Below are 17,623 nucleotides of genomic sequence, written 5' to 3'. Positions count from 1 at the left end.
GGAGCGGGTTCCACCAGGCTCTGGCCGGGTCCCGTCATTTCCCTCTTTGAATTCCAGTTCTCAGGAGCCACCATCTGTTGAAGAGGTCACCGTGAGGGTTAGGTCCACTCCCCTGCACCACCCCCAGGCACCATGACCCTCTTCAAAGATGTCTTTTCCTGTTTTACTTCTCACGGAGCCCAGTACTGCCACTTTCTGGGGGGCTCACAACTGCTCTGCTGGGTACAGGCTGGCGTGCTGTTCACTACCAGCCCTGCTTCCTCCTTCCTAGCAGGATCCAAGCACGCTCTTGGTTATCGTGGAGCTTGCTCTGGAGGAACCCTCCCATCTCCCCATCCCCTCTCATTGCGTTAATGAGGCAAGGACACCAGAGGCAACAGCAGGCTTTATTGGAGTCGGGGTGGAGGGACGTGGGCCAGCCCCAGGGAGAGCCAGGACCTTCCAAAGGCTGCACCTGCCACGTCCCCCAGACGCGTCCAGAGGGCCTGAGGAGCTTCGCGCCATGCCCACAACAGGTCCCCAGCCCCAGATTTAGAGCTGGGCCTTCACAGCCAGACTGGAGGGTGGTGTCAGAGGCGCCACCTGGTGGTGCCGGAGACGCAGGCGGGAAGGAGTTGGTGGAGATCTGTGGAAGTTTGTCTTAGATGCCACACCCCAGTGACAGGGTGAGTCCTGAGAGGAAGAAGGCCCCCAAATCTGGGGAGGGAGTTGTCTTTGGGGATAACTACTTACCCCAGTTCTTCCGAGACCAGAAACATTTTGCTTCCGGCTAAAAGCTTGGGCAATCATTCCATGTGTTTTGTGGTTTCATTTCAAAAGGATATGAAGTCACAGTGGGCAGTGGATTGAGTGGACCCTCAAGACTAAAATGCAAAATGGTAAACAGGACGAATGTCCGAGAAGGGAGTCCTAGTGGGTACAACTTTTCTTCAAGTGGCTTCAGCCTGGAGACTGAATGGCGGTCTCCCCTCAGACCCATGGGGCAGGTTTTCCTTTCTCTCCACATGGGTGGGCTAGCCAGGGGAGGGAGCTCTTTGTTTCCAAAATTTCTCTAAGTGGCAGAGCTGTGCCTTCCTCTCTCCCCCCATTCCTCTTTATCCTCATTTTCCTCCCCTCCTTTCCTTTTGCTCTCCAAAGTCTGTAATCACAAGATAAGGGGCATGGTCAGGAGGGGGGAATGGGTTGTCCTGTCCCATTCCCTCACCCCACCCCATGCCCACTACAGACTTCTTGCCTGCTTCCCCAGCCTCCCGACCCCCTGCAAAAGTAGCCTCTGGTGGAAGAGGCCCACTAGTTGCATGGTTAAGATGACCAGCCAGGGCAGCCCTGGTTTGGGACCACTAAGCCGGTGGACTAGTATCCTGAGGTGAGTCTCCAGAGACATCCCGAGTGGGGCACATGGCAGATAATGAGTCACAAAATTTCACGGCTCAGCAGGTGGTCAGTAGCTCAGAGCTAATGCAAAGGAAGGCACCTTTTAACATGGTAGTCCAAGTTCAAGTCCAGGGTGTGCACTCAGCAGGTGACTGTTGACTGATGGGTGGAGGGGTTCAAGCTGCCTAACAGGCTGAGATCTCTCTTTCCCTCCCGCTCAGCACCATCTAGGAAGGGTTTCTCCAGGACGTGGCTGAGGGACTCCGTAGGCCCTTCCTGGTCAGTGAAGAGACTTCTGAGGCCCAAGGGAGGGGCCCGACCAGGAAAGGCAAGCTGCCTTTCATTCTTTGCCCGAGGGCCGCTGATTAGAATGGCCAGCTCTGGGTGGCAGGCAAAGAGAAGAGAGAGAGAGGAGATCCAGACCAGTCCAGCTGCTTCCACTGCCTACTCCACCCCCTCCGGTTACCCCACCAGTTTGCTCCACTGGATGGTGCTGAAAAAGGGGTGGGACTTGAGTTTGTTGACACCGCCTCCTCCAGCGCCCAGGCGCCCGGCGGGCTCAAACTTCAGCAGCTGTGGAGAAAGGCCCAGTCAGCACTGGGCAGGCCTTCCCAACCCCATTGCTCCCAGCCAGCCCGGCCCACAGAACCCCCAGTGTTACCCTGGGAGACATTGGTGCTTGGCCACCAACATATAGAAACTTGTCCCCATTAACCTCCTGCACCCACATCAGACACCTAATAGGCTGGGCGGCTTGTTCACACACAGGGCTCTGTCCTCCCTTCTGTCCACCCTCAGGCCAAAGAAGCTGCCTGCTCCGGGCCGGCCACACCTCACCTCAGTCAGCAGGGAGGCTGCGGGGCGACTGAGCCACTCGGGCAGCTGGAGCTGGGTGTGGGGTTGGATTCCTGAGGGGTGGCTCTGGGACAGCGCCTGGGAAGACACACGGGGGCGACCCCAGGAGGGTCTGTACACTCCATTGGCGGCCAGGTTTTATCTTTTTCCCCCTGTGTCACATCTCATGGGGATGCTGCTGCTGCTGCTTGTTGCCTCTTGCTTTGGATCTACTGCATGTCAGGCTGCGGAAGATGCCTGAGACCCATTATCCGTAATTTCCACAACAACCTTCAGAGTAAGTATTACTACCCCCATTTTAAAGACAAGAAGCAGGCTCAGGTCAAGGGATTTGTGCTGAGTTCAGGGTTTGAACCCAGGTCCCTCTGGCTCCAAGCTTGCTAGAAACATCGGTCTTGGGTTGCAGTCAGGGCAGGCACTCTATCAGGAATAGCACTGAAACTTGTCTTCTTACAGAAAAAAAATTTCCATGGGCGACTCATTTGACATGGCGTCCTACTGCCAGGGCCAAGGCAGGGCTGTGGCGAGGGAAGAAGGTAGGACCTCTCTGTGCTCCAGAAGGGTGCAGCTGCGGGGAGCAGAGAGGTCTGTCTGGAGGTCAGGAAGAGAGGCAAGAAGCGACCAGGAGGAAGGCCAGAAGCCCTGATCTGGAGACGTGGTGGGAGGCCAAGAGGAGAGAGCCACTCTGTGGGGCTGTGTGCAGCCAGGACTCTCAAAGGCCCTGGCTACAGGACCAAACCAGGAGGGAGCCAGGAGGGAGCAGTCAGATCTGGACTTCCGGTCACACTGCATCCACTTGGGGCATTTCCTGCTCAGATGCAGTTTGGCCTCTCCCTGCTGCCCGACCTAACCAGCCCCAGGTGTGGCGTTGAGCTCACGAGGGAGGATGGAGGGCGGAGGCCATCATCCTGAGCAAGGGTACTTGCCAGGGGAACTTTAAGCTCTGGGTTGACCCAGGCCGGACGGGGCAGCTGCCAGCCTGGGATGAAGGAGGCCCTCTCTCTGGTCGTCCAGCCAAAGTCTGGGGGTTATAGCTCTGAAGGGTGTGGATGCGGGGAGTGAGCAGCGGGGAGAGGAGGCTTGGGGGATGATCCGGTGGCCTTCTAAGTAAAAGGGCTGTGTCAAACTCCACCCTCCCTCCAGATCCAGGCCCGGACGCTCTCTTCCAGAAACCTTCCCTGATCATCCCGACTCAACTCTCACTGAGTTGACAGTCTCCCTAGCTATAGCCACTCATCTGGCAGCGGTGCGAAGTGTGGCCATGGCCTGGGTGGGAGTGGCTTCCATGGTCTCTCATGGTCTTGGCGGTGGAGGCGGGAGCTGTGCTGGCAGAACACTGGGCCCGACGGCCAGGTCTCCGGGAACCAGACAGGCTCTACCCCAACACCGACTGGCTGGACTAACCCCAGCCCCTCCTACATTCAGTGACACCCACGAGGCCCTACACCCTGCCCACACACCGCTCACCGTTCCCGTCAGCAGTTCATACAGCAGAGACCCAAAGCTCCACCAGTCGCAGGCTTCGGTCAGCTCAGAAATCCCACCCACCTCTGTGGGAACAAGAACATACGTGTCTCAGTCTCGCCTGCCCAAGGAGGCGTGTCTCCCCTCCACTCACCCTACCCAGGTGCCCCAGGTCCCTCCATCATCCTCAGTCCCCTGGCTCAACCCACATAAAGACACCCAAGGGCTACCCTCTACCCCTTCCCTTCTTGCCTGGGGCGCTGTAGAGTTTGTCCAAAGCCTCCCTGCAGCACTGGGGCTCCACCTCTGACCACTGGCCGAAATACGTGAGCCGGATGTGGCCTTGTCATGCAGTGCATGCAGGGAGGAATAAAAGGGGACAAAAATTGCTATTAGTCATCTTGGAGCTGCAGGCGTGACGCAGGGGACTCCAGCGCTTCTCCCAACAGCCACAAGGCAGGGGCCAGCGGCTGCGCTGGGCAGAAGCTCCCTAAGGGCCCGCCCCCCCCCCCCCCCGCAACGCCGAGGCCCCGAAACAACCTGGTCTTCGCAGGAGCCTTGCCCTGAGCTCATCGAGGGAAAGGGTTTGTTTCCCAAGCTCAACCCTGACCAACCAGGCTCAGCAGAGTCCTTCCTGAAAAGGCTGGGGAGGGGAGGCAAGGGAAGAAGCAGATAACCTCTGCATCCGCTTGACTTTGGGGAAATTTCCTTCTCTGTCTTGAGGGTTCGGGGGCCTCCCGCCAGAGGGGTGGGGTAGGGTGAGGGCCCACTCTTCTCCCCCTGGGCCCAGGGCTCCTACCTGCCTGGTCCAGGAGCAGGTTCCGGGGATTGAGGTCCCGGCACAGCACCCCCTGCTCGTGCAGCGCCTCCAGGGCCACCAGCATCTCGGCTGCCCACTGCCTCACCTGCTCCTCCCTCACACTCCAGGCGGCTCCACCGGTTGAGGGGCGGCTCCGACCTCTGCCTCGGCCACAGCCCCCCAGCACCCGGCCGGCCCCTGCACGAACCCAAGGGAGCCCGCAAGGGGGCCCCGGATCAGAGCTCTGGCCGGACCCCCGCCTGGCTTGGTGGTGCAGGTGGCCACCTGGGGCCTTTGGAAGGTCCCAGGAGCAGGAAGGGCCGCTCCCGGCTGAGGGTTCACCTTCAGCCTCTCTCTGGGGTCTGATGGCTGCGGCCCCCCTGGCCGGGGTAAGGCTCTGAGAAGTCCGGGGAGGCTCCAGGGGGATTCCGTCCTGCAGGCAGGTGTGGCCAGGTGGGAAGCGAGCTGGGGTCTGGAGGCTGAGTCGGGAGTCGAGCTGAGCCTTCATCCTCTCCAGGCTGGAGCCAGACCTAGTCCCAGACTGTTGGAGGCACGGCTGGGAGAGCAGGTGGGACCACAGAGTGCCTCCTGGGCCGTGCAGAGGGTGCAGCAAGCATGGGGACAGGAGTAAAAGAGCGTGGGGCCCAGGTCCCTCTCCCACTCCCGCCACCCCCTGCCCCCCGTCTTGGGCACGGACCCTTTGCCTTCCAGGTCCTCACCTCTGCTCCCTCCCCTCCCTCAGCCTAGGATGCCCTCTCCCCTCCTCTCCACCCACCTAAAGTGGCCCCTGCCTCACAACCTGGCACAAAATAGGTGCTTAACCCCTAAGGAGATGTAAATTATTCTTAATGTCCTTGGTCTAGGTGGTGGGTTCGCCAGTGTTCAATGTATTATAATTTTTTTAAGGGAAAAAAGTGTAATGAAGCTTAAGTAAGTAAAATAAAAACAAGGCCAGGCACGGACCTGCGACGACTGTATATCATGACCCAGAGAGGTGTACCTCATTTTAAAAAAAGTCATAGCTGATCAATAAATATCTGCTACGTGACCCAGTTCCTGTCCTTACAGCTTCAGCACCATCACCCCACGGGGCCACTCTGAGGGGTGGGCACAGACTAGGAAAGTGAAAAGAGCCAAGACTGGAGGAGAGGGTGACAAAGGGGACATCTGCATAAATGCCCTCTCACCCGCCCAAGATGTGAACATCCTCCCAGGACGTCCCCTGCCCCCCTGGCACCACACAGAAGCCCCCAGCAGCCATCATCCTCCAGGAAGGCTGGGTCCCCTGGTCTGTGCTGGGCATCTGGGCTCGGCAGTTTAAGAGGATGAGACAGGACGACATCCCAAAGGCCTGAAGAGCTGACAGGGCCCCCTCACCTTGCACATGCTCCAGGTGCAGGAAGATGGAGTCCTCGCTCACAAAATACCGCAGCAGCTTGGTCATGTAGGGGACGCCGTGTGGGATGATGGTCAGCCGCTCCCGGCTCACCGCATGGCACCTGGACAGGCTCTGGGGAGGGAGCAGAGCAGGCAGATCAGCTGGGGACTGGCCAGAGGCTGCTCTGCTCTTCAGGGGCAACCAGACAAAGGGTGGGAGCCACCCTGGAGAGCAGCTGCCTGCCCCCAGTTCCTAACCTGACCCTCAACCCTCTTTCCACCCTGGAAGGCAGGCCCTCCCATCTCTGGTCCAAGGATGAGGCAATGTATGTGTGCGTGTGCGCACGTGCACATTTCTGGGAGGCAGGGTGCATGCTGGGGGCAGAACAAACAGCTGTTGGATTTGGAGGGAGTGTGGGTTTCCCATATGGCTTCTGGGTAGAGGTTCCCTAGGGGGTAGGGGTTGCCAAGAGCTCTGAGAAAGTCCAAAGGGGAATGCAGAACGGCAGGGGGTTGGGCGGCACCTGCCTTCACCACGAAAGTCCCTCCAGTCGCTGGGTCCTGGACCAGCTGCACCTGCCGAGGTCCAGGGGGCACTAGTCAAGTCACATGCTAGTTCCCGGGACTCCATGGCCCCAGCCCCAGCCTCCCAGGGTCCTCCACCAAGGCTGGGCTGGGAGGCCAGGCTTTGGTAGTGCAGAGTGTACCCCCCACTGCCAAACTGACATCGAACCTGTCCTGCTCATCCACCCTTGTTAGATCTGCAGGTCTTAGCTCAGGTACCACCTCCTCCAGGAAGCCTTCCCAACCCTCACGTTAGGCTGGGGCTCCTACTCTGTCTCCAGTGCTCTCTGGGCTCACCCTATCACACTGTGTCTAATTTCCTGTCTCCCCGCTGGGCTGTGAGCTCCGAGAGGGCAGGGACCACATGTCCAGCTCTGTACTCCCAGAGGCCTGCATAGGACAGGGAGGTAGTCGGTGCTTCCCGCATGCATGCTGAGTGGTCCATCCTGTACGGTCCGAGGGTGTCATGGCTGGAAGGGACCTCAGAGCCAGTCACCTTCTCTGATCTCTTATTTTACAGGTGAAGAAGCCAAGGCTCTGAGAATGTGGCCCCAGTGGTGCCCGAGACCTTGTGGTCTTGCCATGCTCCTTCAGGTCTCATCCCTGCCCCCAGCCCCTTCTCTTAAATGGTCTTTCTTTCTGGAGGCTATCTTTGGAGGGCAGTCCACTCCTTCTCCTGTTGCTTTTGCTTGGAGGCAGTGGTCTGCCAATTGCTGGGCAGAGCCTTGTTTGGAGTTGGGCCCTAGACTCATCTCCATGGTGGGCAGGGGGTGGACCCCAGCCATAGGAGAGGACACGTCAGGGGAGGAAAGCGGAAGATTCGGCCCAGATGAGGGGCATGTGGGGGGCAAGGCCAGCACCCTGGTGTTGTGATTTCTTAGCCGTCAGCCTGCCCTGCACACGTTCCCCGTAGTGGCACATGGGAACCAGGCCCTGAGGCCAGGCCACTCGACAGTGACGAAGGCTGCAGCCCAGGATTGGGGTTCAGATCTTGGGTGAGTGAATTGATTTTCTCATCTACCAAACAGGAATTACAAATGCCCACCCTCCCTTATCACTGGTTTGTTGAGGCCACCAATGGGAAGGCCCTTGGAGAATGTAAAGGCGGTGGGAATGTCAGTTACATTTGCCAAGTCACATGGCCTCTGTGAACCTTGGCCTTCTTCACTGCAAAATGGGTCATAGCAGTACCTCCTTCAGAAGGCCATTAGGAGGATTCTATTAAAGCGAGCAACTCAAGTACAGCAGCAGCCTGTGCCTGCCACATGACATGCTCTCAATAGTCTATAGTGACGATTATTAATATCATCACATGGAAACCCCACACTGGCTATACAGCATTTACTCTGCGCTAAGGGCTTTATCTAGGTCATTTAATTTCATTCGCCAGCCCTACCAGGTGAGCATTACTAGTGACTCATTTTACTGATGAAGAAATTGAGGTTCAGAGAGGTTACGTTGCCTACGGTCCCCCTGCTAAAAAGTAGTAGAGCCAAGATGTGAATCCAGACAGGCTGATCCCGGAGCCCTGGAGACATAACTGCAAATAGGGGCACAACCAGGTGACCTGGTGCATGCCTTCCCCTCTGGGCCTCAGTTTCCCCATCGTCAGTGAGATGAAGGTGGTGGACTCTGAGCACAGGGGCAGCAGGCGTGAGGCATCCCTTCTGACCACTAGAGGTCTCTCCTCCAACAGCCAGAGATGGAGTCCAGCCTAGTCCCTGCTCTTTGGCCAAATTTACGCAAAGCTTGAAAAAGAAAGAAAGAGAACTCTGGGGTCATTTAGGATAATACAGTTTCCCACAAGTGCTGACACCCCGGATAATTCCCTACTGCCACTTGCCAAGTGGGATTCCCCTCCACCTTGTCTTGTCTTGGGCAAGTCTTCTCGTTTACAAAAAAACAGCAGTGAAGGTCGTGGAGGCCAGAAATAAAACTTGATCAGTACATTGAAACAAGTGTGTTAAAAAAGAGAAGAAAAAAAATATATATATACACACACATCTATCAAGAAAGAATGAGACCAAACCATTAACAGTGATTATCTTGGAATTAGATAGGATGGTGGGGAATTTTTTTTTCTTTTCTGTTCTAAACTCCTTTCTCTTTCATGGTATTTCAAAAGGGGGCATTTTCCCATTAAACCAAGCAAATAAAAAAAATCCCCTTCCTCTTTTGCTCTGTGCTATAGAGCACTAGTTTGTCCCTTGACCTCTATGAACCTCAGTTACATTCTCTGTAAGACAATGATTAAAATGCAGCACTGTCCAGGGACTTCCCTGGTGGTCCAGTGAGTAAGAAAGACTCGGCACTCCCAATGCAGGGGGCCTGGGTTCGATCCCTGGTTGGGGAACTAGATCCTACATGCATGCCACAACTAAGAGTCCGCATGCCACAACTAAAAGGTCGCACATGCCACAACTAAGAAGTCCACATGCCGCAACTAAGACCTGGCACAGCCAAAATAAATAAATACATAAATACCTTTAAAAAAATGCAGCACTGTCCAGTAGGACTTTCTGCCATGATGGAAATATTATATATCTGCACTGTCCATTAGAAGCCATTAGCCACATGTGGCTGTCAAGCCCTTGAAAGGTGGCTGGTGCCACTGAGAAATAGAATATTTAATTTTGATTAATTTTAATGAATTAAAATAGTCTTATGTGGCTGGTGACTACTGTATCGGACTGCACAGGTTTATAACCCTTTTCCTCCCCAGGGTGACCGAGCGGGTTTAATGCGACAGCTTGGCAAATTAGAATGGGCCTTACGAATGTCAGGTGAGTATTGCTATCGGGAAGGCGGAAGGCAGTTCTGGTGAAGGGTGCCTGCCTTCATCTTTTTAAAAAGGGAAATCTCGGGCTTCCCTGGTGGCGCAGTGGTTAAGAATCCGCCTGCCAACGCAACGGACACGGGTTTGAGCCCTGGTCCGGGAAGATCCCACATGCCGCGGAGCAACTAAGCCTGTGAGCCACAACTGCTGAGCCTGAGCTCTAGAGCCTTCGAGCCACAGCTACTGAAGCCCGCACACCTAGAGCCTGTGCTCAGCAACACGAGAAGCCACCGCAATGAGAAGCCCGTGCACAGCAACAAAGACCAAATGCAGCCATAAATAAATAATAAAAAATAAAAGGGAAATCTCTTTTTTAAAAATGAAACCCACTGAGTTCTCGGGATTCAGGGACAATGAAAGCTTTGGTGAAACACATTAACACTTTCTTTTTTTTTTTTTTTTTTTTTTCCGGTACGCGGGCCTCTCACTGTTGTGGCCTCTCCCGTTGCGGAGCACAGGCTCCGGACGCGCAGGCTCAGCGGCCATGGCTCACGGGCCCAGCCGCTCCGCGGCATGTGGGATCTTCCCGGACTGGGGCACGAACCCGTGTCCCCTGCATCGGCAGGCGGACTCTCAACCACTGCGCCACCAGGGAAGCCCCAACACTTTATTTTAAAATGTCCACAGTATCAAGGCCAGGAGGACTCCTCCTGGAGCAAACAAATCCAGAAGTTTCAAGCAGGTTCTCAAGCACTAAGGTCCACAGGGGCTGGGCATGTGAGCCAATGGGCAGGATGAGAAATGGGCCGACGGAGGGCAGGTGCCCCATTAAGTCGGGCAGCCCGTCCTCTGCTCCGGCTGACATGAATGTGAGGCAGCATTTCCAGAGCTTCTGATTTCTCAGGATAAGTAGGAAATCTGGACTCCTCTATGAAACCTGCCAATTTTTAAATGCTGATAACTAACAATAATTCAAAAAACACCCCTGTGTTTGAGCCAAAAACACGGAAGTGACTTGGCTGGTCTTCCCTTTCTTCCCCTCCCTGACTCAGGGCCTGGCTCCGGGACAAAGCTCAGCAAATAGGCAGCATTGTGTCCCAAGCCCCCAGGCTCCCCAAGAGCAGACCCTGGCTCTCCTGGCCTGCTGCCTGCCTAGTCCTTGATCCACCCTCCTTGCTCTTCCCTGCCACCCCCTACCCCTGCCAGTATCTCTTCGGTCCCGAGGGACCCCCCCGCTCCCCAGCCCCTTTAACCCTCACAATGGGGTGTTTCTGGGGGCACTCAAGGCTTCCTGAGCCAGGCCCTCTGCTCCCCCTGAGTCTGCGAGCTGCTGCAGGCTGGTACTGCCCTCCCACCTGCCTGCCCAGATCTGCCTGGGCAGAGCTGTGGTATGGAATGTGGTGATACTCATCCAGGCCTGGCTGCAGGGACCTGGGCCCAGTGGCCCCAACACCTCTCCTAATTTGAGGAGATTGGTGTTCCTGGCTTGGGAATGACTCAGAAAAAGGAAGCAGGATTTTAGGAGGGCGGTGGAGTAAGTAAATTGAGTGCCCAAGAAAGTATATAAAAAGAAAGAAAAGAGGGCACTCTCAAGACGGAATGGCTGGGCTTGGCCTGCATTTCTAATTCCCATATGCACAGGCCTCAGTATATGGGATTCCAAAAATGCTTTGCACGTGTGTGTCCGGGGTTAAATTCAAATTCGGGGAATACTGTCGCAGACCTCCCTCTTGCAGATTCACTGTGTACATCTGCATCCTAGAAGCTTGAAACTTCCTATACTTAAAAAACTGAAGTGATGTAACTTTAACTCACTGTTTCCAAAACTTATTTGACCCAGAACCCCTCTCTCCAAAACACCACTGGTTCGGTGGGATCCCACACGGGGAAACAGTAGTGGCTGTCACCTCCTCCGCCTGCCCGGGGAAGCGGCCAAGCCACGTGGACTCGCGCAATGGGAGGGAAGGGCTGGGCAGATGGAAGCTGCTGGGCCTTGGCTGACAGACTGGGGCCTGTTCCAGGGACCTGGGAGCAGCAGCTGGAGCAAGGCTGGGATGGGAAGCCTGCTCGCCACACACTCTCGTCATTCGCCTTCACGGCCACCAAACTTGTATCAAATGCTTTAGCGTGTGCTAGGCCTTTCCCCCGAATCATTTCACTTTAGTTCCCACATCACGCTGGGTGGGGCGGGGGTGGGTGGGAGGATCCTTACCTCCACTTCCAGATGAGGAAACCAGCGCCCAGACAGGGAAAGGAGCTCGTCTGTGGCCACGCGGTGCCAGCCTGGCCAGCACTTCACCCTCGGCATGTCGGGGAGCACACACCGGTCCCCTTTTCTCTGCGGGCTCCCAGACCCGTCTAAATCCCCCATGAGTGTTTTAAATTACAGGTGCCTGGGCTCAACCCTAGAAATTCTGACTCAGTGGGTTTGGGATGGGGCCCGGGCATCTGTATTTTTAGGAAGCTCCCCGAGGGGATTCTGTTAAACAGCCAGTTTGAGGAAAAAAACGCTTTAGCAAATATTCAGGTATCCCTGGGCTGGGGCGGAGAGCGATCAAATATTGGCTCAAATCTCATTTGACCCAACTTGTCTGTCCTTCTGAAGAGTGTCCCAGGTTCAGGTTTGGCTGTCAGCTCCTATCTTCCTGTCTGCCCTGAATTAAGGGAAAAGATCCTAGATGGGGTCAGGATGGGGGGTGGCCGGAGGAGCCAGGAGAGAAAGGGCAGAGCTGCCAAGGCCCTGGACAAGGCACCAGCCCACTTCGACCATCCGCAGAACGGGTTTCTGGAGATAAGCGCACTCCCACCACAGGAACCTCTGGGCTGTGCTAGGTGGGGAGACTCCTGGCTGCAGCCCTGGCGAAGTGGAATTGGGGCAGGCAGGCAGGGCAGCGCGGGCTGGCTGGGGGCCCCGGGGGGAGTGGCTTTCTGCGTCTGAGCTGGCGGGCTGTGGAGAGGAGCTGCGCGCCTCTGCTTTTTCCTCACATTTTCCTTTCCAGAGCTGACTGGTGTGGGCTGGGGTGGAGGAAGGGTGGGGGACCGCCACAGCCGCTCTCCTCCCCTTGGACCCTCTGACCCCTTTCCAACACCTGCCCCTCCCAATTATACGCAACACCTCCTCCCACACCTCGGGCGGTGCTCACTCACCTTCTCGATGACCGCAACCACCTTGCAGCCCCTCAGCTGCTCTAGGGCAGAGCTCAGTGTGCGGATGGGCCGCAGCCTCAGGCTGCTGAAACCCTGCAGAGGCAGGAGAGAGCCACGTAGCGGCCTCAGGGTGAGTTCTACTCAGCCACGGCCTTCTCAGCAGGCAGTGGGCAGGGCCCCGGCTGCCAGGAGAGCAGTGGCCACAGAGGGCAGGACCAGGGTACAGGCAGGGCCCACCTCACAGGGACAGACTGAGCAGAGAAGCTGGCCTTGGTCCAGGGTGGCCAGGCCACCCTCTCAGCTCGGTCCCCACCTAGCCCTCCTCCCAGACACAGGGAGTTCTCAGGGCTTCAGAAACCCCCTCTCAGAAGCCTCATCCACAGGAGGCAGATACGCCCAGGGAGGGGGGAAGTAACCCGGGAACATGTGCATCTCGGGGAACACGCCTCGAAGACCAAGGCATGTGGCCCAGGCACCTGCTCTGGGGGAAGCAGCTTACAAGGTGCAGCAAGCCTAGAAGGGGTGTGTACGTGCACACCTGTGGGCTTGAGAAGTGTGCGTGCATCTTCAACCCTTTCTGAGTGCCCACTGGGTCAAGAAAAGCCGTATGGGGAGAGGACTTCTGCACATTTATATATGCGCATATTCATGTGTGTGTATACGCACGTGGGTATTTGTGTCTGCTCCGAATACTCACTGCAGCCCAGCCAAACACAGAGAGATCTGGGAGCCTGAGTGTGCGCATAGGTGAGCACGTGTACGGGCCATGCGTGAGGGTAGGGAGGTGTGTGTGTGTGTGTGTGTGTGTGTGTGTGTGTGTGTGTGTGTGTGTGTGTGTGTGTACTCTGTGGGGGCGTAAGACTGGACTGGAGATGATTCACTAAGCGTTTGCATATGAATGAATTACGGAGAGTGTGGGATAGAGAGGAAGCCAGGAGAGGGGAAGAGGGCAGCCCTGGCACGCACACCAGCCGAACTGTGCTCTCCACCGTCTGCCTGCCGCCCGGGATGGCGGGCGACAGCTCCTTGGCCTGTGGGGTGAGGGCCTCAGCTCTCTCCCCTCAGAGCCCTCAGGCCTTTGGGGTCTCCTTACCGTGCCAGGGCTGGCTCCACTGCCCAGCGTCCTCTGCAGGTGGCAATTAAAGATCTCCTCCGCCCGCCGCAGGTACTTGGTAATTTTCAGCTTTACAGCCTCACATCTCTCCTTGTTGGGGTCGACTGTGGGGAGGAGGGGTCCTGTCCTTGGGAGGACGCTGGGGTTTGGGCTCCCACTGCCCGCCCTCTGCCCTCCAGAGGAGGCAGTGCCTATTTCTGATGCTGCTCAGTGGATTCTCACCCCACCTCTGTCCTTGGGTCCTCCTCTGGATGGGAGACCGCAGGGGAGGAGGAGGAGGGATGGTGGCAGGAGAGGTTGGGAACCACAGTCGCCACTCAGCCTACAGCACTTTCCAGTTGGCGCCTACTACCTCGCTGGCCACCATCACACCCTGGGAAGGGACGCAGTGTGGATTTCCATGTCCGTTTTTCAGAGTAGGAGACAGAAGCCCCCAGAGAGCACACGTTCTATGTATCTCTGATGCCCAGTGTGAAAGAGGCCAGAATGGGGATCAGGACGGGAGTGTAAAGGAAGTCACTGGACAGGCACGAAGCCCAGGTGTTGAGAGGTCTCATCAGAGGGAGGGTAGGAAGTGTGAACTGGGGCCTGACTCCTACCCCCAGCCTGGCCACCAAGGCCCTCAGGGGTCTCCAAGTGGCCTCAGGGCCAGCCTCTCCCCCTACTTGGAAATGCCTTCCTTTTCCCTGAACAGGCCTCCCCTCTCACCTCCAGGCCTGTGCGGTTCTCCCTCTGGAGCCCCACCCAGCCCTTCAGCTGGACAACACGCCCACCATTCTTCAGTACTCAGATTAGGGTTCTGACTTCTAGAAAACGCCCTTTGCCAGCCTAATCTGGCCTCAGTTTCCCTCTTCCCTCCCTTCAGTTCCTCCTCATTGTTCTTGCCACCTGGGACTATAATAGTCCATCATCAACTCATCAATCTCCCCCCATTAGAATGCAAGCCTCCCGAGGGCAGGACCCCAGCCCAGCTCCAGGGGCGGGCAAGCTGAGTGAGCTAAGCGCACAGCCTCTGGAGCCCACACTGTTCAAACCCCAGCTTTGCCACTTGACAGCTGTGGGGTCTCAAGCAAGCTAGTTAACTGCCCTGTGCCTCAGTTTCCTCATCTGGAAAACAGGAATAAAAATCATTCTTATATATTTGGAAGTACATGCAAGAACATATACAGTGGTTTGTATTACTGTGAATGGGAAATGAGTTGATACAAGTAAAGCCCTTAGACCAGCGCCTGGTGTATAGGAACCGTTCGATAAATGAGAACTGTTATTACTGTCCTTTGCAGAGGCCCTGCAGGGCCCACACAGAGAGCCCTGCTCACCCAGCTCAGATGGACAGATGGCAGGATGAGCCCTTCACCACCGGCCTCCGTCCCTGCCCAGCCCCAGCCTCACCATTTACGCCTCGGAGCAGAACGTCCACGCCATTCTGGTAGTGGCTGAAGGCTGCCTCATACTCCTCACTGACATCACGCTCCAGGGCCAGCCGGATCTGTGTGGCTGCATCCACAAGGTAGTCGCGCTTGGTCATGTCAGATGCCCCTGGAGTGACCCGGTTGCGAATCTGCTCCCGGTACACTAGGGCCTGGGACTGCACTCATGAGCAGGGCTCGGGGTCCAGGCCAGGGCCAGGGGGACACTCACGGGCCACCAGGCTCATGGCTGCCCTGGAGCAGGGACCTGGAATGAGCAGAGGCATTAGGGAGAATCCTGCTGGGAGTAACACCCCATCTGCACCCTGGTTTCCTCCACTGAGTATTGGGAAGACTAATGCTCACGTCCAAGGGCTGGAGGGATCAGAGCTAATGCGGGTAACATCCCTCACTGAGCCAGACCTTTCCTAAGTGGCGGTAATAACAGAATAATAACATGCTTTGGGCTCTGGGTTTTTTGTTTTCAATTCAAATTCAGTTCATCAAGTATTTCTTGAACACTTACTATGTGTTGAGCACTGGAGAGAGCTGAGGATATGCCTGCAAAGGGCCTCTATACACATTAAACATGGAGGTCACACACTCTGAGGCTGAAGCCAGGGCCCGGGGCCCAAAGGCCATTCCTTATACTGTTCCCTCCATCCTGCCTGTTCTCCCCTCCCTGGTCCTCCCATGGGAATCTCATTTATCCTTCAAGGTTCGGCTCCATGGTACCTCCTCGAACAGAATGGATTGCCCCTGCTTTAGTTCATTTCCCTAGGTCCTGAGGTCAGTGTGGCCAGGGAGTGAGGACCCCCAAGAAGCCAGGCAGAGAGCCGGGCACAGGGCTTGGCCTTAAAGTCTGCGGGCAAATGAGATGACTGAGTGGCAGATTCAGGGCCACTCTGGGTGGAGTTAGAGGAATGAGGTCAGAGCCCAACCAGCCCTAGGGAGGGGATGCCTCTGGCCTCCTGGCTCTGTCTCTGAGAAGGTCAGGAGGCCACGTGGCCTCCAAGGACCGTACAGCAGCTCCTCCCTGAGCAGTGTGCGATACAAGTGGCCAAAGGGATAAGCGCAGTGTCTTCAGGAAAGGAAAGGGCTCAGAGAGAGGCCAGCTGCCTTTGCCCCTCACTGCAGCCTCTGCACCTTCGCTCCCTCAGGCCCCACTGGGAAGGAGCAGGGCCCAAATTGCCAACTCCAGGTCATTTCTGCCTCTGTGGAGAGAGGGAGGAGAGAACAGGATGGGGAGTGCGGCGGGGAGGAAAACCCACATCGTGAAGCCAGCGGGGAGCTGAACTCTGGCCAGGATGCGGCCAGGAGGTGGAGGGAGGGGGGAAGGGAAGCCGCACCCTCCCCACTCGGCCTAGTCACCAGGGACATGCCGCGCTGAGTCCCGTGCTCAGTGGCACCAAGGCCGACGGGGCGGGCTGCTCTGTGTCAGGGCCCGGTTTCCGGGACCACCCGCCGGGCCGGGTCCCTCCGGGCAGAACCGCATAGCCGCGCCTGGACCCAGAAAGCGTCGCGTCCAACCCGCGAGTCCCCGGTACGCAAGGTGCACCGCCCCTCGGGGGTCGCCGAGGAAGGCGGGCTGGGGGAGTGAGAAGAGGGGGCATCCTCTCCTAGGGGAGGGGGATGGAGGAGGAGCCGGGCAAACACCGTACCTGCCCGAGCCAGGAGCTCGGTCCGCGTGGCCAGACCCAGCCCGGCCGCCACTGCCCCTTCGCCCCCGCGGGGGACCTTGCACCGTGGGCGGCTGCTTTCAGCTCTCCACCCAGGTGCAGGGGTCTGGCCGGATGCAGCTCGGTCATTGGTTGCAGATGAGCTCATCCTCTATCCGTTAGAATAAACCACCAATCAGCGCCCGGCTCGACTTCTGCGGGGCCCTTAAAGCAGAAGCGCCCGCAAAACGGAGCGCTGGGGGAGGGGGACGGGGAGGGGGAGGGGGAGGGGGGGCGGGGAAGGAATTGGGGTGGGGGTAAAAACTGCGAAGAGAGGAGGTCCAGAATCTCACAGGGATGCGGAAGGAGTTGCTTCAGAAACCTAGGCCGACTAAAAAGCACACATGCAGCTTCCAGGACTTTTCTCATCCATTACTTCATTCATTTATTCAACTATTTAAATACTATGTATTGAGAGACTACTGTGTGGGAGGAGCTAGATGCCAAGATACCGCGACGGAGGGGACAGTCTCTGCTCATGTCTTCATGGGGTTTACAGTCTAGGGAGGGTTACAGGGATTAAAGAATTAAAGAATACAGTTGATATTTCATTCCAGTTGTGATCAGAGTTGCGAGAGAGAAGCACCACAGGGGCCATGAGGCAGCAAGGGGAGTGACCTAGTCTGGGGGTGAGAAGACTTTCGGGAGGGGGTGATATCTGAACTGGGCACACAGACCTCACCTGCACCCTAATGCTGCCTGGACTCACACTATTCTTCCCTAGTGCACTTGCCCTCTTCTAGATACCTTTTCACTCCATTCCCTTCTAATTCCCAACACCTCCTCCCCCTCACTCAGCCAAAGACCACCTTCTTCCATCCCTTGAAAATTTAGGAACACAGACTCCTACCCTGCCTGCTATCTGCCTTCTGGCCAGGTCTGCACCCACATACTGTCTCCCCATCTCTTTCGACAGATGACCTGTCCGAGCCCCATCAAAGGCCTACCTTCCCCTTGGGATCAATCTTGTCCTGTCACCTCCTCAAGGAACCCCGTCCGGCAATTCTCCCCTTTTTCTCCTACATC

At 56.7% G+C, this 17,623-nt stretch overlaps 1 protein-coding gene across 1 annotated transcript; it reads right to left on the bottom strand.

The window, feature by feature from the left end:
* Positions 1 to 1,224: 1,224 nt before the first annotated feature.
* On the bottom strand, positions 1,225 to 16,617 carry RPS6KL1 (ribosomal protein S6 kinase like 1). Its single transcript, XM_082832663.1, is given in 12 exon segments — positions 1,225 to 1,947; positions 2,212 to 2,307; positions 3,697 to 3,779; positions 3,946 to 4,035; positions 4,493 to 5,080; positions 5,870 to 6,002; positions 6,398 to 6,445; positions 12,357 to 12,449; positions 13,450 to 13,574; positions 14,863 to 15,064; positions 15,068 to 16,093; positions 16,541 to 16,617. Coding segments are annotated over 11 exon segments (1,668 nt in total). The 5' UTR covers positions 15,167 to 16,093; positions 16,541 to 16,617; the 3' UTR covers positions 1,225 to 1,836.
* Positions 16,618 to 17,623: the final 1,006 nt, after the last annotated feature.

Source organism: Leucopleurus acutus (genome assembly GCF_964270905.1).
Source record: "Leucopleurus acutus genome assembly, chromosome: 1".
In the NCBI taxonomy this organism is placed as follows: Eukaryota; Metazoa; Chordata; class Mammalia; order Artiodactyla; family Delphinidae; genus Leucopleurus; species Leucopleurus acutus.
Note: the sequence above shows the minus strand (reverse complement) of the source record. Positions and strands in the feature narration are given on the sequence as shown.